Raw genomic sequence first — 18,948 nt, 5'->3', positions numbered from 1 at the left:
CGCGTGACCAGTCAACACTTTTTATGCTGGAAAGGCAGCCAGAATCCGAGCGGTGAGGCTGCCAAGCCATTGTTTGGAGGGGGGGGGTGAATAGAGCTGACGAACGGGAGGGATCTGGTTCGATGACAAAATTGTCGACGGACGTCATCGGGAGAGCTGGCGTGAGGACGGTGTGCGTTAATTAGATGGACTTTTCCAAGAAGCCATCTTTGAGTGCATTTTAATAACGAGTCCCGCTATCACTCACACGAGAGCATCCCCTCCTCGTCCTCGCTTACATGTCCACTCAGCATTTGAAAAGTTGATGAGGTTGCCGGCGAGGCTCCTCCGAGGGGCTCCTCCGAGGCCTCGTGCGGACTTTTACCCGACCAATGGCGCTCGGTGAACATCCGCATATATTTCATTTCGGTCTCAAACACATTTTTTAGGATTTCAAATAATACTAAAGTGTTGATAGCGGGAGGTAGGGCCCGTTAATGTGATCTGCACGAGTGTTTCCTGTTAGGTAACAGAAGGCCGGTCGGGAAGAGATGGGTGAAGGTCAATCAATAAAATCAGTCAATCGTGATTTATTATATATTTATACTGTTACAAACATATACCCGGAACACTTACATACACATATTAAGAGCACGTTTGCAATGTATGAATGTATTTTGTTCATCATTAAAATAACATTTTTGTCCTTTATTTGTGACACCCCCCCCTCCCCTCACCAGTAGCACGGATGAAAAATTGTGCCCCCCCCCCACCCCCAGCATTGCCCATCCCTGATCGACAGTGCACGCTGCTGCAGTTGGCGGACGAAATGTGAAGACGCCGTCTCCCTCCTGCTGTGTCTTGCGTGTAACCTTGAAATGACCTTTATGCCCATCGGTCGGCCTGAAGCAGGACCAAGGAGGGGGGGAAAGGGGATGAAGAAAAGTGGCTCGGTAACCACGGTAACATGCAGCCGAAAGCCGCTCGCATGAAGCAGCTTCAACCTGACGTGAGGGGGGGGGCTCTTTACCTGACTTTATACATCTCGATCACGTGGTGAGACCAGCTAAGCGCGTCACTTGGCTACATTCGCCCCCCCCTTTTTTTTTTTTTTTTGAAGCGATTAACGCGTATGCTTTCATCCGAGCCGGAATGGATGCTGCTGAGCCGAGACTGTGAAGAGAGAGAGGAAGCGTGCGCATCTCTCTCTCTCCCCCCCCCCACCTCCTCCACCTCCTCTTTCTCTGTCAAAAGCTCCACCTCTGTCCATCGCTACAGCCGAGACCGGTGACATTTTTGTGCTGAATGAGAGCAAGAGGGCACCGGACTGTGAATTTGCAACCTGCTGCTGGCAAGGTAAGACGAGACCTTACACGTCTGCAGCCACGCCGCCGCGCGTCATGCGCCTCCGCGTGCAGATTACACGTTGGGTCGTTTTTTTTTTTTTTCTGTTTGTTTTTTTTTTTTTCCCCCTCCTCTTTCTTTTCATTGAATACAGCTGAGAGGGCGAACGCATCAGTAAAGGGCAGAGTCACCGGCAGCGCAGACGGGCGACGGCCGTCAACATAAATGAGGAATAATAATAATAACAGCGATGAGCCGTTTTCAGCAGCGTCGTCACGGTTCCGATGCCCGTTACCCGACGGCCTCCTTGTTATTTCTCTTAGCGCAGTTTGGCGCAGGCCAAAAAAAAAAAAATCATCTGCCCCTACCAAGTTTTCCATATGTTGAATATGATCTGCAATGTTGAGGATTATTGTTATTCTCGGTAGTCGAGTCAGGCCGAAGAATTAGCGGCCAGCGTGATCGCTATTTGTTGTATGCGCTGTCAGAAACGGAGGTACAGTAGGTGTTAATTTCCACCCCTTATGGTGTCATCATTGCGCCCCAGGCACCAAAAGCTACATTTTGTTCTCACGGTTCACAAAGTCTCCAAAATAAGTCCAAAATAAATTGTTCCATGTGTTATCGGTTATTTTTGATTGTAGTCGTATGAGGCCCTGAAATGACAACAGTGGTAAACTCATGTGCTGTCAATTTGTCACCATGTCTTTCTTCTCTGTTGTTTATCCAGCCGAGGCTAATATGAAGGCAACATTTGGCAAGCCAGATCCAGGAAAGTACCAGAAGTCCTTTCAACGCATTTGAGGCCAAAGCCATGTTTTACCATCTCCGGTAAAACCCGTGCCCCCCCCTCCCCGCCGCCCGACTGTCCCCTCACCCTACCGAGCCAGCGGGAGCTAGGCGGCTCCAGAAGCACGCAGAGATGGGTCCGCCGTGCGTCGGGCCGGCCGAGCCGCAGCCCGCGACGGAGGCTGCCTGCAAGCGGAGGGGTCTCTGTCGTTTGCGGAGAAAACTCAGGCCGGTGCGGATCTTGGGCTTGGCGGTGAGCCTGCTGGCCGCGAGTGCCGTCTCCGTCTGTGCCTTGACGTGGAACTCGGCCGCTCCGGGTGATCCGGCGGGTTCCCGGGACGGCCTCCGCCAACCGGTGCCCCACAGGACTCTGCTCTTCAGCCAGCAGCAGAAGGAGGCCAACGGGTCGGATGGCGCGAAATGGACAGCGGGTGGCAACGAAAGCCAAGGGGAATACCCGCCGGACCTCTTCAACATCCAGCAGAGGCGGCGGGGGGCGGTGATCCTCCACATGTTCGGCATGATCTACATGTTCATCGCCTTGGCCATCGTGTGCGACGAGTTCTTCGTCCCGGCGCTCACGGTCATCACCGAGAAGCTGACCATCTCGGACGACGTGGCCGGCGCCACTTTCATGGCGGCGGGCGGCTCGGCTCCCGAGCTCTTCACCTCCATCATCGGCGTGTTCATCTCGCACAGCAACGTGGGCATCGGCACCATCGTGGGCTCGGCCGTCTTCAACATCCTCTTTGTCATCGGGATGTGCGCCATCTTCTCCAAGGAGATCCTCAACCTGACGTGGTGGCCCCTCTTCCGCGACGTCTCCTTCTACATCCTGGACCTCATCCTGCTCATCGTCTTCTTCCTCGACAACTTCATCTCCGTGTGGGAGAGTGTCACGCTGCTGTCGGGATACGCCGCCTACGTCATCTTCATGAAATTCAACGGGACCGTGGAGGGCTTCGTCAAAGGCTGCATGAACAAGAACCAAGTGGTGGAGGTGGAGGTGCAGCCCAAGGTGAGTGGCCTCCTCTGTCATCTTCTCCAAAAGGCAACTTTGAGGATGCGCACATCCATATCATCGAGCTTGCCATTGCTGATTGAGCTACGCTTCAAATCATGTCGGCCGGAACCAAAACAAGCTCCTGCTCGGAGATTCATAAAAGATAGTCAAACCTGGGTTCAGAACTCCAGATTGTGTCCCCTGCCTGAATAACATAGTTGCAACTGCGCGCCCATTAAGCAGCTAACAATGGCGCCAAACGTCAAGTCGGCTCGTTCCATCACCGGCACAGCAGTGCCGCCGGACACCGGCGTGCAGATTATCCACGCGGATTTAGCTTTCATTGTGACATGGGGGGGGGATGAAATTTTGGAGAGCATTGTCCCGTAAAGCCTTTATTACGGCAGGATTTGCTCTCAGCAGTTTTATTTCTCCAGATTTTTACTAGTAGGAAGTAGGACGAGGCGGCGCTTTTTTACTTTTTGGGATGTCACACAAGGTTGCGCTCGATGGGTTTGTTTGACAGGCGAGGGGAGGAGGAAGGTGCGCCGGCTCGGTGCCAGACAAGCGAGGTGACCTTGAGCTGCAAAGCATTCTGGGAGCGGACGCCGCCTACTGCGCGTGTGCGCTCGATCAATCGTAGACGCCGGAGATGTGGCGGTTTATTGCCGTCGGCGACTGCGCGGCATTTGTGGTCAGACAAGTCGTCCGGGTTTATTAGGGCAGCACAGGCCGGCGCCTAATTGAACGGTAGTCTTCCAAAGAGCCGCCATTTTTAATCCAGTCTTGACACTAGGGACGTCTGCACGTGTGTTATTTTGGGTTTTAATTGGCAATTTAGCAGGCGAGTGACATGCACTCAAATTGTGACACAGATAGATAGACAGCGGCAAGGTTCATCAGCTCAGCCATGATGTTCCCGCGATCCATCGGAACATAAGCCAGGACGATAAGGTCAAGGTGTCAAAAAAAGGGTCATCACAGGCTACATTGTAGTTATGCCGATTGTATAAATTCTATGAATGTATAATCATGTCTACACAATGGCCTCGAATTTTCATTGTGATGCTAAATAGTCACTGCAACAAAGTGAATTTGAAATTACAAGTCATGGAAAATAGTCACAACCAAATTTAAATCATATTTATGATTCGGTAAGGGGTCTTTTTTTGTGCCAGAATAAAAAGAACAAATCAATTTAGCAAAGACACTTTATTTGCATTGGAGTGCCGCGACATAAGCTAATAAAACTTAGCTAACACGTTTACAATGACAAAATGCACGAGTGCATCTTTGTTACCTTCATTAACAACCTAAAAGGGCAAAGCAAACACTTGTTTATCACCCCACCAAATGACTGAAACTTAATTCCGACTTGTAAAGATAAAAAATAGACTTCCTAAAACGACGCTCGGAATCCTGATAGTTCCTCTTCTCTCAACCCCCCCCCCCCCCCCCGGAGGCTGTTTTCGCAAAAGTCGTGCAAAAGCAGCAGAGTCACGCAGCAGAATTTTATTGCGCTAATCCCGGCGCACAGCATGCGATTTAATTTGATCAGCACAGATGTTGGATGAATGTCTTTACCTATTTGTTCATCCCAACCGCTGCTGCCTAATACCTTTGTTTACTTAACGGGGCGCTCGGTCGCCGGGTTAATCTCACGACGGTTTGGGACCATAGCGCCGCAGGAAGCGATTATTGTTAAATTTGTTGTGGTGTGAAGGGGGGCTGGGAAAAAAAATGCGAGGACGCATCCGTCAAGATGTAGACCGTCTCGACGCACGGTATCGTGACTGCCACGCGTTGGGTTAAGCTTCTTATTCTGCCGGCTGTTGACGCCTGTCAAGCCAGGTACCCGCCCAAAGTTCTGATTAAAGAAAAGCCATGAAAGCCACGGTTTAAAAGCGAAGGGGCGGGGGCAAATGAGGTCACTCGATAACTAATGCCTCTTCTGACCCCCGACTCATTTCCATCAGTCCTGGTCATTAAAATACATTCATGGGAGAATTTAATGATACTTCGCGGTTGTAGGGCGAGCCTGGGAGTGATGTCATTTTGGGTTTATTGGCAAATAAAAAAATATTTTGCACCGTGAAGCTGGTTAAGATTCCTCCATCGTGGTCAGATAAGTTGCCGGTGCACAGAGGCAGATGTTGCATCTGCTGAGATGGAAGGGTTGCGACCTCTGCTCGCAGCATTAGTAGGCTATAAATAGCCAATGCGGAGGCGAGATTTTTGTTTCGTCAGGATGGGGGCTTCAATGATCGCTTACAAAGCCAGACCGCTGGCGTTTCCTTTCTCGGCGGCGATGCCCGTCGCGTTCGGTGCAACTTGACACGTAAGATCCTGCCTGCGGTCACGTGCTCCTCTTCGTCAACTTGTCAGACATTCCCAGCTAGTGCAAGAAATGATCCAGTTTCACTGCTCTGGTGGGGAAGAGAGGAGGGGAAGCTACAATCGGGGGAAAAAATCATTAGACCACCTTGTTTTCTTAAATGTATTGCTTTTTTTTTCTCCCTGAGATGAGCAAATACCGATACCAGGTAGCATATCGGGCTGATACCAGCCACCAAGATTTATGGCAAAAAGATTGACTTCGGGCATAGGAAACTAAGTCCTCCTGGGCAGTAGATGGCGCTGTAATACTGCCGTTTGACACATCAGCAAATCATCATTTGCGTCAGAGAGGTCTTTTTTGCCATTTCTTGTCATTATGTTAAATTAAATTTTGGGTATCAAAAGTACTGGAGATATCGATGCCAAGCTAAAACGTGAATACATATTTGTTTTGATGAGCTATTTTTGTGGAAGTGGCCTCAGTTCCAGGAAGTGGGAGGAAACAAGATTTAAGCTGTCTTTTTATGTGTGGCCAACTTGAATAATATTGCAAGTGTTAAAAATAGAAAAGCTGTTGAGTTTGATCCCAGCGTGATGGTAAAAAAAAAAAAAAAGTCCAAGTTATATCATCCAAATGCAGCTGCAGCATGACTGGACTTTGGCCATCAATAGCCCGGCGCCCTTGTTGTTTGGAGCCACATTCATTCAATCGCTAATAACGGCGAGCTCATTTACATCCCAGGTGCTGCTCACTCTCCAGTGCATTAGCATTTTGTAGCGCATCCAAGAGGAGTTAAACATCGCCGCGTGCAATTTAAAAAAACAAATTATCATCGTGCGTGCGGCCATTGTGCGGTCCACTTCTGGATTCCCGATGAATAATGGCGGCCCCCTCGGAGTTCACCTAACGCTGCCGGGCGCTTGAATTCTAAGAAATTGAAAGTGTAGCTCATTACGAGTCCACGGCGGAGTGTTTGTTTCCACTTAAGAACCGTGGACAGCTCCCTCGCGCGCCGCATCCTCCCCCCTCAAGGCAAGCAGCAGTTAGTTTTGATCTTGAAAGTCACAACAAGGTCAAATCCTCTCCCGGATGTGCATTCTCGGAAACCCGAGACTGTATACGTTATATATGGGAGTTGTCTGTTTATTTTATTTTTTTTTTTTTTTTTAGGGCGAGTCTGATTGCCTAGCAAGAAACTGATAGCTTTATCGATCCCGAGCTATTTCTGAACGCGAGGTCGAATTAGATAACTGCACTGTAAACGCATCATGTGAAGGGCAATGGGATCTTTATCTCGCCGGCGCATGAAATAACACCCGGGACCCTCAGCATTTTGTACAATGACCCCCCCCTCCAGCTGAAATCAGCAGTCAGCGCTTGCAATTATTGCACACGCAACCGGTGTTTGTGTCGCCTCGCGCATTTGAACGCACCATCGATTCCACCCAATCGACAGAACCGCTCACGATCACTCCGGTTATCGAAACGCGTCAAAGGAAGCCCGCTCGAGTGCTGAATTTGCTTTTTGAATACAGCGCAGCAGTTTTGTGTTTCCGTCCTCTTGTGTGCATCTCCCTGAAGCCGCCACCTGATTGGTCGGTGGGTGGGTGAGAGGAAGCAATTTTAGCTGCCGAGCGCTGCCTTGTGGGAAATCAGCCACGGTGGCAGCTTCTGTAATTAGTTCTGCTTGCTCGGGAAAAAAAAAAAAAATAATTTGAAGGGGTTACTAATTAGCAAGTGGGCGGCTTCTTGACTTGTGCAAATTTTTATCCCCCACCCCCTTAAAGATGGTTATTATCATCTCCAGGCAAAATGGAAAGAAAGGGCACTGGCTGATGGAGACGGACAAATCTCGGAGGGTGTTCTCTCACGCTCCAGCAGACTAGGTTGCCTGCCGGAAGATTTGCACGAGTCGCTTTCGGCAGCCAGCTCGTAGCACAAAGATACTAATAGCTGCGACCTCACAATCTAACTGCCACGTCATCATTTTCATGCCACACTGGTTTATAAGAAGGAAAAGATCATTTCTAAACGCTTCCCATCTGATGTTAAGAGATCCTAATGGAAAATCCCAGTTTATCTGCTGGCAATTTGTGACTCGGGAATGAAAGTGCTCATATACGTAACACTTTTTTCCCCCCCAGCGATAATTCGCCGTACCATTGCGCCACGTGCACGAAAGAATATTCATCCGGCCGTCTGTCCATCGAGTCATCCCGCTCATCCGCCTCTGAGCAGCTGAGCCGATCCCAAGAAGCGTCCTGATGTAACATCGCGGGTATTAGAGAAGCGCAGAAACATACTAATCCCGCTGTGTGGTTATTAGTCATAGTATCTAACGTTGTCTCAACCGGCGGCCCAGTGGTTGAGCTCAATCTGGCACCATACTCACTTCCGCGGAGGAGGAGCGAGCCAAAAAGAGCAATTCAATTTGCAGTGTGCAAGGAATAAGCTCAGGAAGTGATCAGCTTGAAGCCCCCCTCCCTGCAGCTTTTTTTTTTTCAGTTTATTTTAATTATTTTTGGTTGTTTTCGTGGAAATTGCGCAATTTCATGGTCCTGATTTCTTTTGTAGACGAATGGGAGGCGGTAAACAGACAATCGTGGTTCCGAGTTTTTCAGAAATGATTTTAAGATCATTTCAAGAGCTTTTGTTTTTTTTTCATATGTATGGTTTAGAATCAGGTCGCTTTGTTTTCAAGTGACTTTAAAAAAAATATATATATCTGGATCGTCCGACCGGGCATATCGTCTCGCCACACGTCAACGCCTCCACATTTTGTACAAAGCAAAGTGTGTAGGCTGGCAAACAAAGCCTCCACACTCGGCCGTCCAAGTAAATGTGCTTGTAAGTGAGTCTTCAGAGGGACGTTTCACACATGCGCACGTTTTTTTTCCCTCCTCCCTGCGACGAGCGCCACTTTTTTGTTGGCCTTTCAAAAATAGACGTGCCAGAATGCCTGCTGGCAAGGATGGTCGGGGGGAAAGTGAGTGATTGTTTGAAGGCCTGAGTCACAAAAAGTTCCGTGTGACAACTTGCCACTTGCACTTTTTTGTTTTGTTCCTCTGAGTTTGTCAAAGCTCTTCCTGGCTCTACTGAACGTTCCTTTCTTTTTTAAAAGATAAACTTAGCGTCTCTTTTATGTCTCTCTTCAGACATTAAAATTATGGCAGTGTAGGGAAGAAGGCTGAAATCATCCAAAGTTTGCGTTTTTCAAAACACTTGTCCCGTCAAACGTGTTCTGTCGTCCTCATCGTCATCTTCATCTCAGCTGTAACTGTGATGTGACGTCTGTGTATGTTTGCGTGCGGCATGCTTCACATCTTTGTCTTGTTCTTTTCTCTCTCTCTCCCCCCCCCCCTCCTCTTTTCTGATCGTCCTCTTTCTTTGTGTTGGATGAGAAGGCGAGTCCGGGGGCGCCCGAGGATGACGGCAAGTTGGCGGTAGGTGTCCTGTCTCCTTTTTTGTGCGGCTGTTAGATGACATGTCTGTCTCCCACCACACCGTGACTTTGTGTTAAACTCATCCAAGCCGGAGTCGTTCCCTTTTGCGGCAAAACACAAAATCCACACGCACGGGAGATGTGACTCGTTCGGAATACCGCCGAGCCGTTCGTCACCTGTGAGTAAGACTGACTGCTTCAGCTTCCGACTTGCCCCAGTGGAGCGCCGATTCTCCCAAAAAGTTGAACAGGGAACCAAGCATGACCTTGGTGGAGCTCACGAGAACTTCAATACGATTTTGACTGCATCCCGAGGGCCTCGTGTTAGAAATTGATGGGTTATTTTATTCTCATTGCCTGCAGGTTCCACTTTGGGTTTTATGCAAAAGCGGATTAACAAATCGTATTCCAAGCGCGAGCGTTCTCGGGGAAGTCGTTCCTCCCTCAGAGCTACACGGGACTTTCTAGCGTATCTGACCCGCTGTCGATTTGGCGACCCGGAAGAGTTCTTAACACCGTGTCCGTCTCCTCGCAGGCCAGACCTCGTCTTCAGAGGGGGGGCAGCTCGGCCTCCCTGCACAACAGCTTGATGAGGAACAGCATTTTCCAGCTCATGATTCACACCTTGGACCCTTTAAGTGAAGGTGAGCTTGGCACTTATTGGGCAATTTGGAACTTGAAGACAACATTTTCCATGTTGAAAATGAAAAGAAAAGCCTTCAACATGTTGAAAATCTGCAATAACAAACATGCTTAATCATGCTCATCGCTATCTCTGAAAAAGAAGCTAGCGCTGGTCAAAAGAACCAATAAGAATCCAACTAAAAAAAAAAAATTTGTCTTGGGGGACTTCCCTGAAAAGTCTTTACGGTCCTTGAGAGCCGAACCAAGCCTGGAATGGAGTCAGCTCAGGAGAGATTAGCACGCCGCGCCGAGATGGGCTTTCAAGCAGCCATTAGCAATTAGCATGCATTGCATCACTAAGTATATCCATCAATCTGTCTGAGCGATTTGAAAAACATAAATAAATAAATAAATAAAGAGCAGCTAGGATCTAGTTCACCGAGTAACTCATCCATCATGCTGCGGACGACTGGAGGTGGGAACTGCTTGCTTCCAATATTTGTTCCCCAAAGCACAACTACTGAATGTCTGATTGCGGCTGTTGTAAAAGCACAACGCAGCGTTTTGGGCTGCTCGGTGGAAGTTGAGCAGGTGCAGCGGATCCCCGCATACACCCGGCGGGCTTTTAAGTGGAGGGTAGGGGGCGGGGAGGAATATGTATATTTCATGGGCAGTTCTCAAAATAAGTTGTCTCCACTGCAGAGCTGAGGAGGAGGTCTGAGGTTGCATTTAATGTTAGTGCCGGAACAAGGATTTTTTTTCCTGGGGGGGAGGGGGCAAGGATATCTCAGGGGGTCCGCAAATAATTTTTTTGCAAACCCAAGAAATTCTTCAATAAATAACAATATTCTTGAAGTGGGTGGAAATGTGAAATAAATTCTCAGAAAAATTGTGAAATAAAAAAAATCATATTTAGCAGGGGGAGACACGGCCCCCAGGCCCCCCTTCCTCTAGGTCCGGTGTTTGTCGTCATCAGACAATATAAGATGAATTCCGTCTCCAGTGCAGATTTTCAGTTTGCTACAAAGGCATCTATAATTTTCACTTTTATCAAATGACGATATATTATGAATCATAACTCTTCTTATTGTCGTGACTTTGAAGAAATCACACGCTCTGACTAAGTGAGACGTGAGGTGTCCATTTTATGGGCGATACCTTCCCAGAAAGTTTTCTTTGCAATAACGTTTGCGAGGCGGCTTGTTTTTCGTTCTGAACGCTCTCCGTCGACTTTCACCTTCGGGTTCAATTGAAACCAAATTGTGTGCTCGGATTGATCTTGTGTGTTTCTGTCTCTGCACGTCTCTCGGCTACTGTCCCCCTCAGAATTTGCCGACTCTGGTGAGTTGATCTTATTTCTGTAACTACCCCCTCCCTTTTTTTTTTTTATCATTCTAACCCTAACCCGGAAGAAACTCTTGATGTTTCCTTTATGTCCTGTTGACTTTCCCATACGGTCAAGCGTGCACTTCCATCCGTCTCCCTTCCCTTGACTTCTTTGTGCCCATCATTTTCCCCCCTCACCGAGCCCATCCTCTCCCTCCTCTTATTGGTTATTAGCAGTCAGTCCGTAGGCATCGATGGAGTTCATGTCCCGGCCAGATGGCTGACCTTCCTCAGGATTTCTAATCAATCAACCTGACAAGGGATTAAAGATGACCTCGCTCGTGTTTGCATGCACGCTTAATCTGCATCCGACCACCTTAGCAATATGAGCGGAACTTTCCTCTTATTTATGATTATTTATGTATTATTTTTTTTGTTATTTTTATTATAATATTTATTTATTTTGTCCCCATTTGCGCAAATGTCCTAATTGTCTTGCAAGGGCAGTGACAATCACAGCCTGAGTCGGCTAAAATACGTGCGGTGGCGCTGAGAGAACAGACGACCTTGTGCTGGCACCATTCATCGAACCCAAAAAAATCAAAAGCGCGTGGACGGGTATATACCGAATCTTGAATTCTGCACCGAGAAAGGTGCCCAACACGTAGGCGTGACTCGCCATCCATCATGTGTACACGCTTAGCTGTACATTGCACATACACAGACTTCTTCTTGTGAGCACGCTCGCACCAGGCAAGTGAAAGAATCGATGCTAAAAGCTTTCTTTTTTTTTTCTTCATCTTTTGCTTCAGACTGAAGCTCCCACTCTGCGTGTGCATGCACTCAGTCAAATGGCTCAGCAGAGGTTTAGAGGGCATTCCACAAGGACAAGAGGGCCCCTGGTAAACAACAACAGCCACCCCCCCCCCTCCCTCACCCCTCCTCTCTCTATTTGTAATGAGTGCAGTGAATTTCCCCCTCCGTCCGACGCCAGCTCGAGGCCCGGCCTAGCAGGAATCCCAAAAAAAAAGCCCAAATGAACACGAGAAATCATAAAACGGAATCCGCAAAATCCGTTCTAGTTTGTATTGGAGGTCACAGCACAAGTTGACCTTTGAACGTGAAAGGCAGAGGAGGAGAGGAGGACTCATCATTTTTCTTTTGTTTACGCACGCTCACCTCCAGATGTCTCACTCATGGCGCTGACTTGTCGTCGTCTTGGCAGCGTGGTTTTTGTTGCTGCTTGGCACTTTTTGCAAGGGATGACTTGGATTTCCTGCGTGTGCGCGCGCGCAGTGGTGTTCACTCTTTTCCTTTTCTCTGTGTGTCCGTTGCCCTTCCCCCTTCCTTGTCTTTTGTTGTGGCCTTGTAGAGCTTGGGACTTATGGGAAACTAAAATATTATCACTCAATGACTGAGGAAGGTAAGCCCTGAAAATTTTTCATTTCTTTGTGGCGTCCATTTTGAGTTTTTCTCCATCTACATCGATTATTATTTGGCTTTCTTGTTTTCCTGCTGACGCAGCAGCTTGTCTTTTTTCTGCCATTTCATCGCCAAAGTGCAAATCGTGGCAGTTGTGTCGTCCAATTTTGGTCGCGTCATGATTGTTTGAACTAATCTGTGTGTTGAGTCTCTTCTCATGTGTTATTTTGAAATGCTCATCAGAGGCATGCTCGTAGTAACACGAACGTCGAGTCTTTTCTTCTATTCCATACATTCTTTCATCGAGAAATCCATCGTTCATTTCTCTGCTTCCACTCGGCGGAATTTTCAGTGAGTCATCCACTTTCATAAGCGGCAGAGCTCGCGGGGGGGAAAAAAAATCGGAGTGTAACAACAATGACGACTTGAAGCTCTTACCATTTTTTTTTTTTTCATTCTCAATATTCACATGGATTGCGCAACTCTAATGCGCGCATGTTAAATGGCTTTCGCCGGAAACATTTTAAATTCCTGGAAGTGATGAAATGTCCAATCAGAAAAAGGCTGTGATGTCAAGCACACTTGTTGCGACCAACCCACGTAAAAAAAATTTTCTTTACGTTCATAACGCAAGACAAAAACAAAATAGCGTGCGTGCACGTGTGTGTGCGTGCGATGGTGAGATGAGACAGAGGCTGGTGGTGCCTAACGATTTTGCCGGAAGGTCACAGACATGGTTGGGCAAGCGCATATTGACAGCGTCAAATCACCCATGCGCTCCAAAAAATGAGAAACTTATCGATCGCAAAAGGCTAATTGGTTGAAGGCAGGCCACGCTTGCTCTTCTTAAAAAAAAAAAATCCTCATTTTGTATTTTATTACATATTAGGATAAATTACTGCTCCAAATAATGACGTCACTTTATTGGAAAGATCACAAGGACAGGAAAACCTCCAGCGTGAGAACTTCGCCGTTAAGTTTCAAGGTCACACCAAGGTCGTAGCGTTTCATCGACCTCCAATTTTCCATCTCGCAGTTGTGCGACGTTTTTTTCGACCTGTGCCATTCCCAGACGCCGCAGCCTCGTGCTGCCAAACAAAAGCAGAGAAAGAAACTCTGGTTCCGAGTCAGCGGCGGGCTAGCTCGTTTCGGCGTTTTAACGACCCCGCCTGCCGGTGTTTTGCAGGGAAATTCCGCGAGAAAGCGTCCATTCTTCACAAGATCGCCAAAAAGAAATGCCAAGTCGAGGACAGCGAGAAGGCCAACGGAGTCGCCAGCCGTTCAGGTAGGAACTGCCGACACACACTGTCATGACTCTATTTCTCGCACAGTATGAGTGTGAGGTGCCGAAACTTTGCCACCTCCAAACATCTTGGCATTTGTCTCCCTCCTCAACAGGAGTAGCCAAGATTTACAGCCCTGACTTTTTTTTTTTTTTTTTTTTTCCTACTCAAAAGCTGCGCCATCTGCTCGGATTTGTTAACTCCAAACTCAAATCGGTACTTGATTAGTGTATCCGTAGATAGGAGCAAACGTGCGTTTCAGTTGACATGCGCGACAGGTAATGGGTGAAGCTAAAGTGACTCATTCCTGCTTGGGTGTGGAAGAAGTTGAAAGACTGACGCGTGGCGCGGCAACGTGATGAAGAATTGCCAAATGGATTGTTCAAGCGCTATTTAGGACGTGATTGTGGCCAGCCAGCCACTAATGCGCGCCAAGTGTCACTTGAAAGGAAGGAGGAGGCCGCAGGAATTGCTTTCATTGGCGCAATCAAAGTGAAGCGGAATTATGTTAACGGCGCTGCATTAACGTGTTAGCCTCTTCATCGTGGGCATCGCAGCGCCGCCACGCTCGCGAGGATGGAGATGAGTGTTTTTTTTTTTTTTTATTGGTGGGCTTTGATGAAAGTCAGCACCAAGGCGGTTACAGCTTTTGATTGGCTGCATTTTTAATTCAAGCGGATGACTTGGTGCGTCTCTCTCCACAGATAAGAACCTGCCAAATAGCTCCAGCGTGCAAGTGGAGGCGGCCCCGCCCATGAACGGCACAGCGGGACCGGAAGGACAAACGGTAAGAAATATCACCGTTCATCCGTACCGCGACCCTTAGGGCTGTCCAAACTTTTTATTTCTTATTATCACCTTGTGTTGCGGAAAGTCGTCCTTTAATCCCCTTCAAAAGTGCAACTTGCGGAAGCAGCTTTTTCTGGCGTCACCTGCCAGAACATCAGGGGGCGTTGGCTGGCGTCGGCGTTTGTGGCTATTTTCGGCAGCGCCTCCCACAGCGCACCTGTCTGTGTGATCCAGGAAGACGCCGGGAGCTCCGTGTGCTGTCACGCCATTTGTTCATTCTTTGGCAAGCGTTCGGAGAGAAAGGGGAAAGCGCAGGTCAAATTGCAATTCCTGGGAGCTAAACCAAAATCCCCCCCCCCCCCCCCCCCCCCCCCCCACTCGTTTATTTATTTAGTCAAATCATCCCCTTGCTGCATCTAAATATTGCCTTTCTGAATATTCATGAGGAACCTAAAGCTTGCAAGCGACAGGCAATTTCTGACTCATCCGGTCTTTAGAGAAGCTCAAATGAATTGCGTGTGTATCGTCGGTGGATTATGAGATGGAAATAACATCCCAATTTGAATACCTTTGAAGACGATCTTTACATTCTTGCGTGGATGAATGTCATGTAAATGAAGCACGTTTATCAAAGTCAAAAAAATCGGATCAAATGTCACTTTTGCCTTGCAGCGGGTACAACGTTAAGCGGGGTCTTGGCGGGGGGTCTCCGGTCTACAGGAATAGCTCCTGACGGGCTGGCATTTGCCAACTAGAGCCCGCCCACCCCCATGCGACTAAATCCAATCATAAATAGATTAATGGCAACTTCCTGTTGCGAGGTATAATGCCACCATGCAATATGTACACATGAGATGTCGCAATTATTTGAGGTCATATGGGGCCACCGCACTCGCATTGCACACTGTTGAATGTGTGGCCTGTCGAGTGACGCGCAAATGAGCCAATGATGATGTACAGTTAGCTAGCCGAATGCTAACTGGCTTAAGCATTTGCCTCTGCAAGGTTATTTGAGTTCAAGAAAATAAAAATTAAATTGGGGAAAATATAAAAACGAGAATGCTTTTAAAAAAACAAAAACGGATTGGAACGATTTTAAAACGAATTAATTTTTACCAAAATGCCTTGTATGTCAATTGATATCATACGTGAGCTTTGAGGCTCATTTTAAATGTATTTACTGGCAGTCCTCAACTTACAAAGGTTTGCAGATACAAAGAAGCACTGGCAGAGCTAGGGGGGGGGGGGATCACGACCATTGGGTTTGTCCAATTTATTTTCTGTTTTCCTGATTTTTTTTTCCCCCCACTCACTCCTCCTGGCACGACCTTATTTCGACATGATTCTGTGTGAAAAGAAAATCACCGCAATAGAGCGAACAATCAGCACTGCACCAAAACCGCGATGTAGCGTGGTGTATCGAAGCGTGAAAATTGCTGACTGGCTTTCAGGCTGAAGATGAGGAGGAAGACGACCAGCCCCTGAGCCTGTCATGGCCCGAATCCGGCCGCAAGCGCTTCACCTACCTCTTCATCATGCCCATTGTCCTCCCCCTGTGGCTGACGCTGCCCGACGTCAGGAAACCGGTACGCGTGCTTTTCAACCGTCGCCAAGAGCGTGGGAATACGTATTTGCCGCTGACGTTCCTTTGCTCGTTTCCTCTGCCAGTCAGCCAAGAGGTTCTTCCCCATCTCCTTCCTGGGTTCCATCTGCTGGATTGCGGCCTTCTCCTACCTGATGGTGTGGTGGGCCCACCAGGTAAGTCACCCCGTTTGACGCCGACCGACCCAAATGTCCCTCGACAAACAGCCAGAGCGGCACACGAGGCTTTATTTACTCTGAAGCCTTTTTGTTCTTCTTTTTTTTTTTTTATGCAGGTTGGAGAAACCATCGGGATTACCGAGGAGATTATGGGTCTGACTATATTAGCGGCGGGAACGTCCATCCCTGACCTCATCACCAGCGTTATTGTGGCACGCAAGGGCCTCGGGGACATGGCCGTGTCCAGCTCCGTCGGCTCCAACATCTTTGACATTACTGTCGGGTACGTCGTCATACAAAAAAGCACTTTTGCTCTTTGGGGCCGTCATTATATTATTGTTTTGTGTTTGGTGCAGACTTCCGTTCCCGTGGCTGATGTGGTCGCTCATCAGCGGCTTGAAACCTGTGACGGTGAGCTCCAACGGGCTCTTCTGCGCCATCGTGCTGCTCTTCCTCATGCTCATCTTCGTCATCATCTCCATCGCCGCCTGCAAGTGGCGCATGAGCAAGCTGCTGGGCTTCATCATGTTTATGCTCTACTTCGTCTTCCTGGTGGTCAGCGTCATGCTGGAGAACCGGGTGCTTGCGTGTCCAGTTTCGGTCTGACGGGGGGGGGCGCGGACCCCCCGCTCCCCACCCGAAGGCCCGGCCCCCAGCTTTCCCTCTTTCCGACCGACAAAAAAAAAAAAACACATCCTCATTGGCTTTCCTGCGTGCTGGATGAAAGAGAAGTGAAGCAAATGCGCAGTGGAGATGCCAACGAGCGACACCAAACTTTGTCTCGCCCGAGTGGATTTTCTGTGTTCTTTAATTAGCTGGTAAGGAGGAGGAGGTGCATTACGGGCGCACCGGCCAAATCGCAAAAGCATTATGCATGCCATTAGTGTCATTAGATCAGGCTTATCACGACTGGCAGGTTGAGGAGAAGCACCTCCTGTGAACTTTGTACACATGAAGCTGCTGCTCACAGGATAAGAAGAAGACGGAAAACCGGGAAAAGACTCCTTCAAACCAAAAAAAAAAAAGGCAGACGGATTTATTTCTGATGACTTTATTGTTCACCGCAGCACTCTCTCTTAAGAGGATTTTTTTTTTCTTTTTCAATTTGAACACTTTACCATGAAATAATTAGCGGTAGCGTCAGACGTACTGTAGCAGGACAATCTGCTCCTTCTGATTGTAGATAACACGTCACGTCACACACTCACACCACCGCAAAAAAAAAAAAAAAAAGGCCTCTGGAATGACAAGCATGAGTACTTAGGGCTCACTAAGCCTCTATTATGAAGTCAAATAGTCCATTTGAAAATGACTTGTCGGTGTAAATGCGTCACAATTGATAGATTAGTCCGCGTGTAGCGCTTTGGGTTTCAGTCGCAAAAAAAAAAAAAAAAAAAAAGACACTCGCAGATAAATCGTAGTAATCCGCATTTAAACAACTTGTATACCAAAATGTACACTTTTTCACCGTGTTACATGCAAACATGTAAACCAGTGCTCGGTCTCGACGTAGAAAACAGTGATCTCTATAGTCAAGCTCACTTTCTAAGCTGCAATGACCATTCCTTACCTGTAGAGGCGCTATACTAGAACAAAAAAAAAAAACAGTCCACCCATTTGTCTTTTGTTGGCAAAAAGAGAACTCCTAATCACGATATGTGAGAATAGAATGTGGATTAAACAGCAATATACGTGTTGTCATGCGTCTGCCCTGCACCCATTCACCTTTCTATCTCCACGCCCTTTGACCTCAACCTCTGTACAGCATCTTGGTGGCAAAGGAGGAAAGGTGATTGCGTTCAAGTTCTTTTGGGCTGGTTACCCACCGACTGTACAACGGAACTCTTCACTTTTATGCATTTGATTAGAACAGAGAGCAGGTTTTACTTTGTAAATATCTATTTTTGTTTCAAACGAGCAAACCCAGTTTGGATATGACTTCTTTTTTTATACTCACGTTGAGCAAATCTACGTAGGGCTGCTGCTGCCAACATTTTTTTTCACGTATTGAAGTGCAAAAAAAACAAAAAAAACATCTAAGATTCACAAAGTGACTCTCTAAGGCTTGTTGTGTCAGCTAATTTTGCTTCAGTTTGGACAATCATCTCTGTGCACTTGAAGGTCCGAACGCTCAACTCAAGGTGAACTCCAGAGTTGCTTGAATGATGCCGTCGAAGGACTTTGGATTGTGCTTGATTAAGGTGAGTGAAGTGGCACAATTCACCAGTCAAAGGTTTTGCACTGTAAATGTCTTTATTTTCTTGGTGTTCATGTAAGATTGGTTTCACGTGTACATATATACAGAAACAAATTAACCATATAACCTATAAATGTACACATTTGTCTCTATGTAAAAACAAACAAAGTATATAATGAAACGAATAAAGCTGATCCGATTCGAATATGCAACGGTGAGCTTGTGGATTGTTTTTGTGTGAAAGCGACAAAGTGGTAACAACATCCGGGTTATTTTTGTTTAAATTCTGGATAGCGTAGTGACTCCAAATTAAAGTTATCTGTTTTCTTAAATGGAAGCAATATCGGTTTTTTTTGTTTTTTTTTAATGCCAAACATGGAATTTGACAGCCTGCTTTCCGCGGTTACTTGGCATGTTGCGCCCTCTTGTGGTCAAAACCGGACACCTGCCTGACCATTTTAAATAAACAGATTGTTTAAATTGTCATTTTAAAAGGCTTCGAATAAACAGAAAAAATAGTGAGATGAATAAAAGAAAACCGGGTTTGGAATACTTAGACTAATGGCACTCTTGTAAAATGCCATGCTAATGGGGTGTTATGGTCATTTAAAAAAATGCAAATGCATGGTCCCATACAAATATGAAGGTCAG

At 47.3% G+C, this 18,948-nt stretch overlaps 1 protein-coding gene across 7 annotated transcripts; it reads left to right on the top strand.

Annotated features, from left to right (window-relative positions):
• Positions 1-1,051: 1,051 nt before the first annotated feature.
• Positions 1,052-18,506, top strand: LOC119129028 (sodium/potassium/calcium exchanger 2-like). Of its 7 annotated transcripts, none has more exons than XM_037261996.1 (12): positions 1,056-1,335; positions 2,054-3,130; positions 8,849-8,896; positions 9,431-9,539; positions 10,846-10,860; positions 12,218-12,268; positions 13,454-13,552; positions 14,255-14,337; positions 15,791-15,925; positions 16,008-16,097; positions 16,217-16,383; positions 16,457-18,506. In XM_037261996.1, the coding sequence occupies exons 2-12, from the start codon at positions 2,246-2,248 to the stop codon at positions 16,704-16,706; spliced, it is 1,932 nt and encodes a 643-aa protein (XP_037117891.1). In that variant the 5' UTR covers positions 1,056-1,335; positions 2,054-2,245; the 3' UTR covers positions 16,707-18,506. The 7 variants fall into 7 exon arrangements, with proteins under 7 accessions (XP_037117896.1, XP_037117895.1, XP_037117897.1 ...); XM_037261998.1 differs by having other exon boundaries at positions 1,057-1,335; positions 8,858-8,896; XM_037262000.1 differs by lacking the exon at positions 12,218-12,268 and having other exon boundaries at positions 1,053-1,335.
• The last annotated feature ends 442 nt before the right edge of the window (positions 18,507-18,948 follow it).

Source organism: Syngnathus acus, chromosome 10 (assembly GCF_901709675.1).
Source record: "Syngnathus acus chromosome 10, fSynAcu1.2, whole genome shotgun sequence".
NCBI lineage: Eukaryota > Metazoa > Chordata > Actinopteri > Syngnathiformes > Syngnathidae > Syngnathus > Syngnathus acus.
This window is presented reverse-complemented; position numbering and strand designations above follow the sequence as displayed.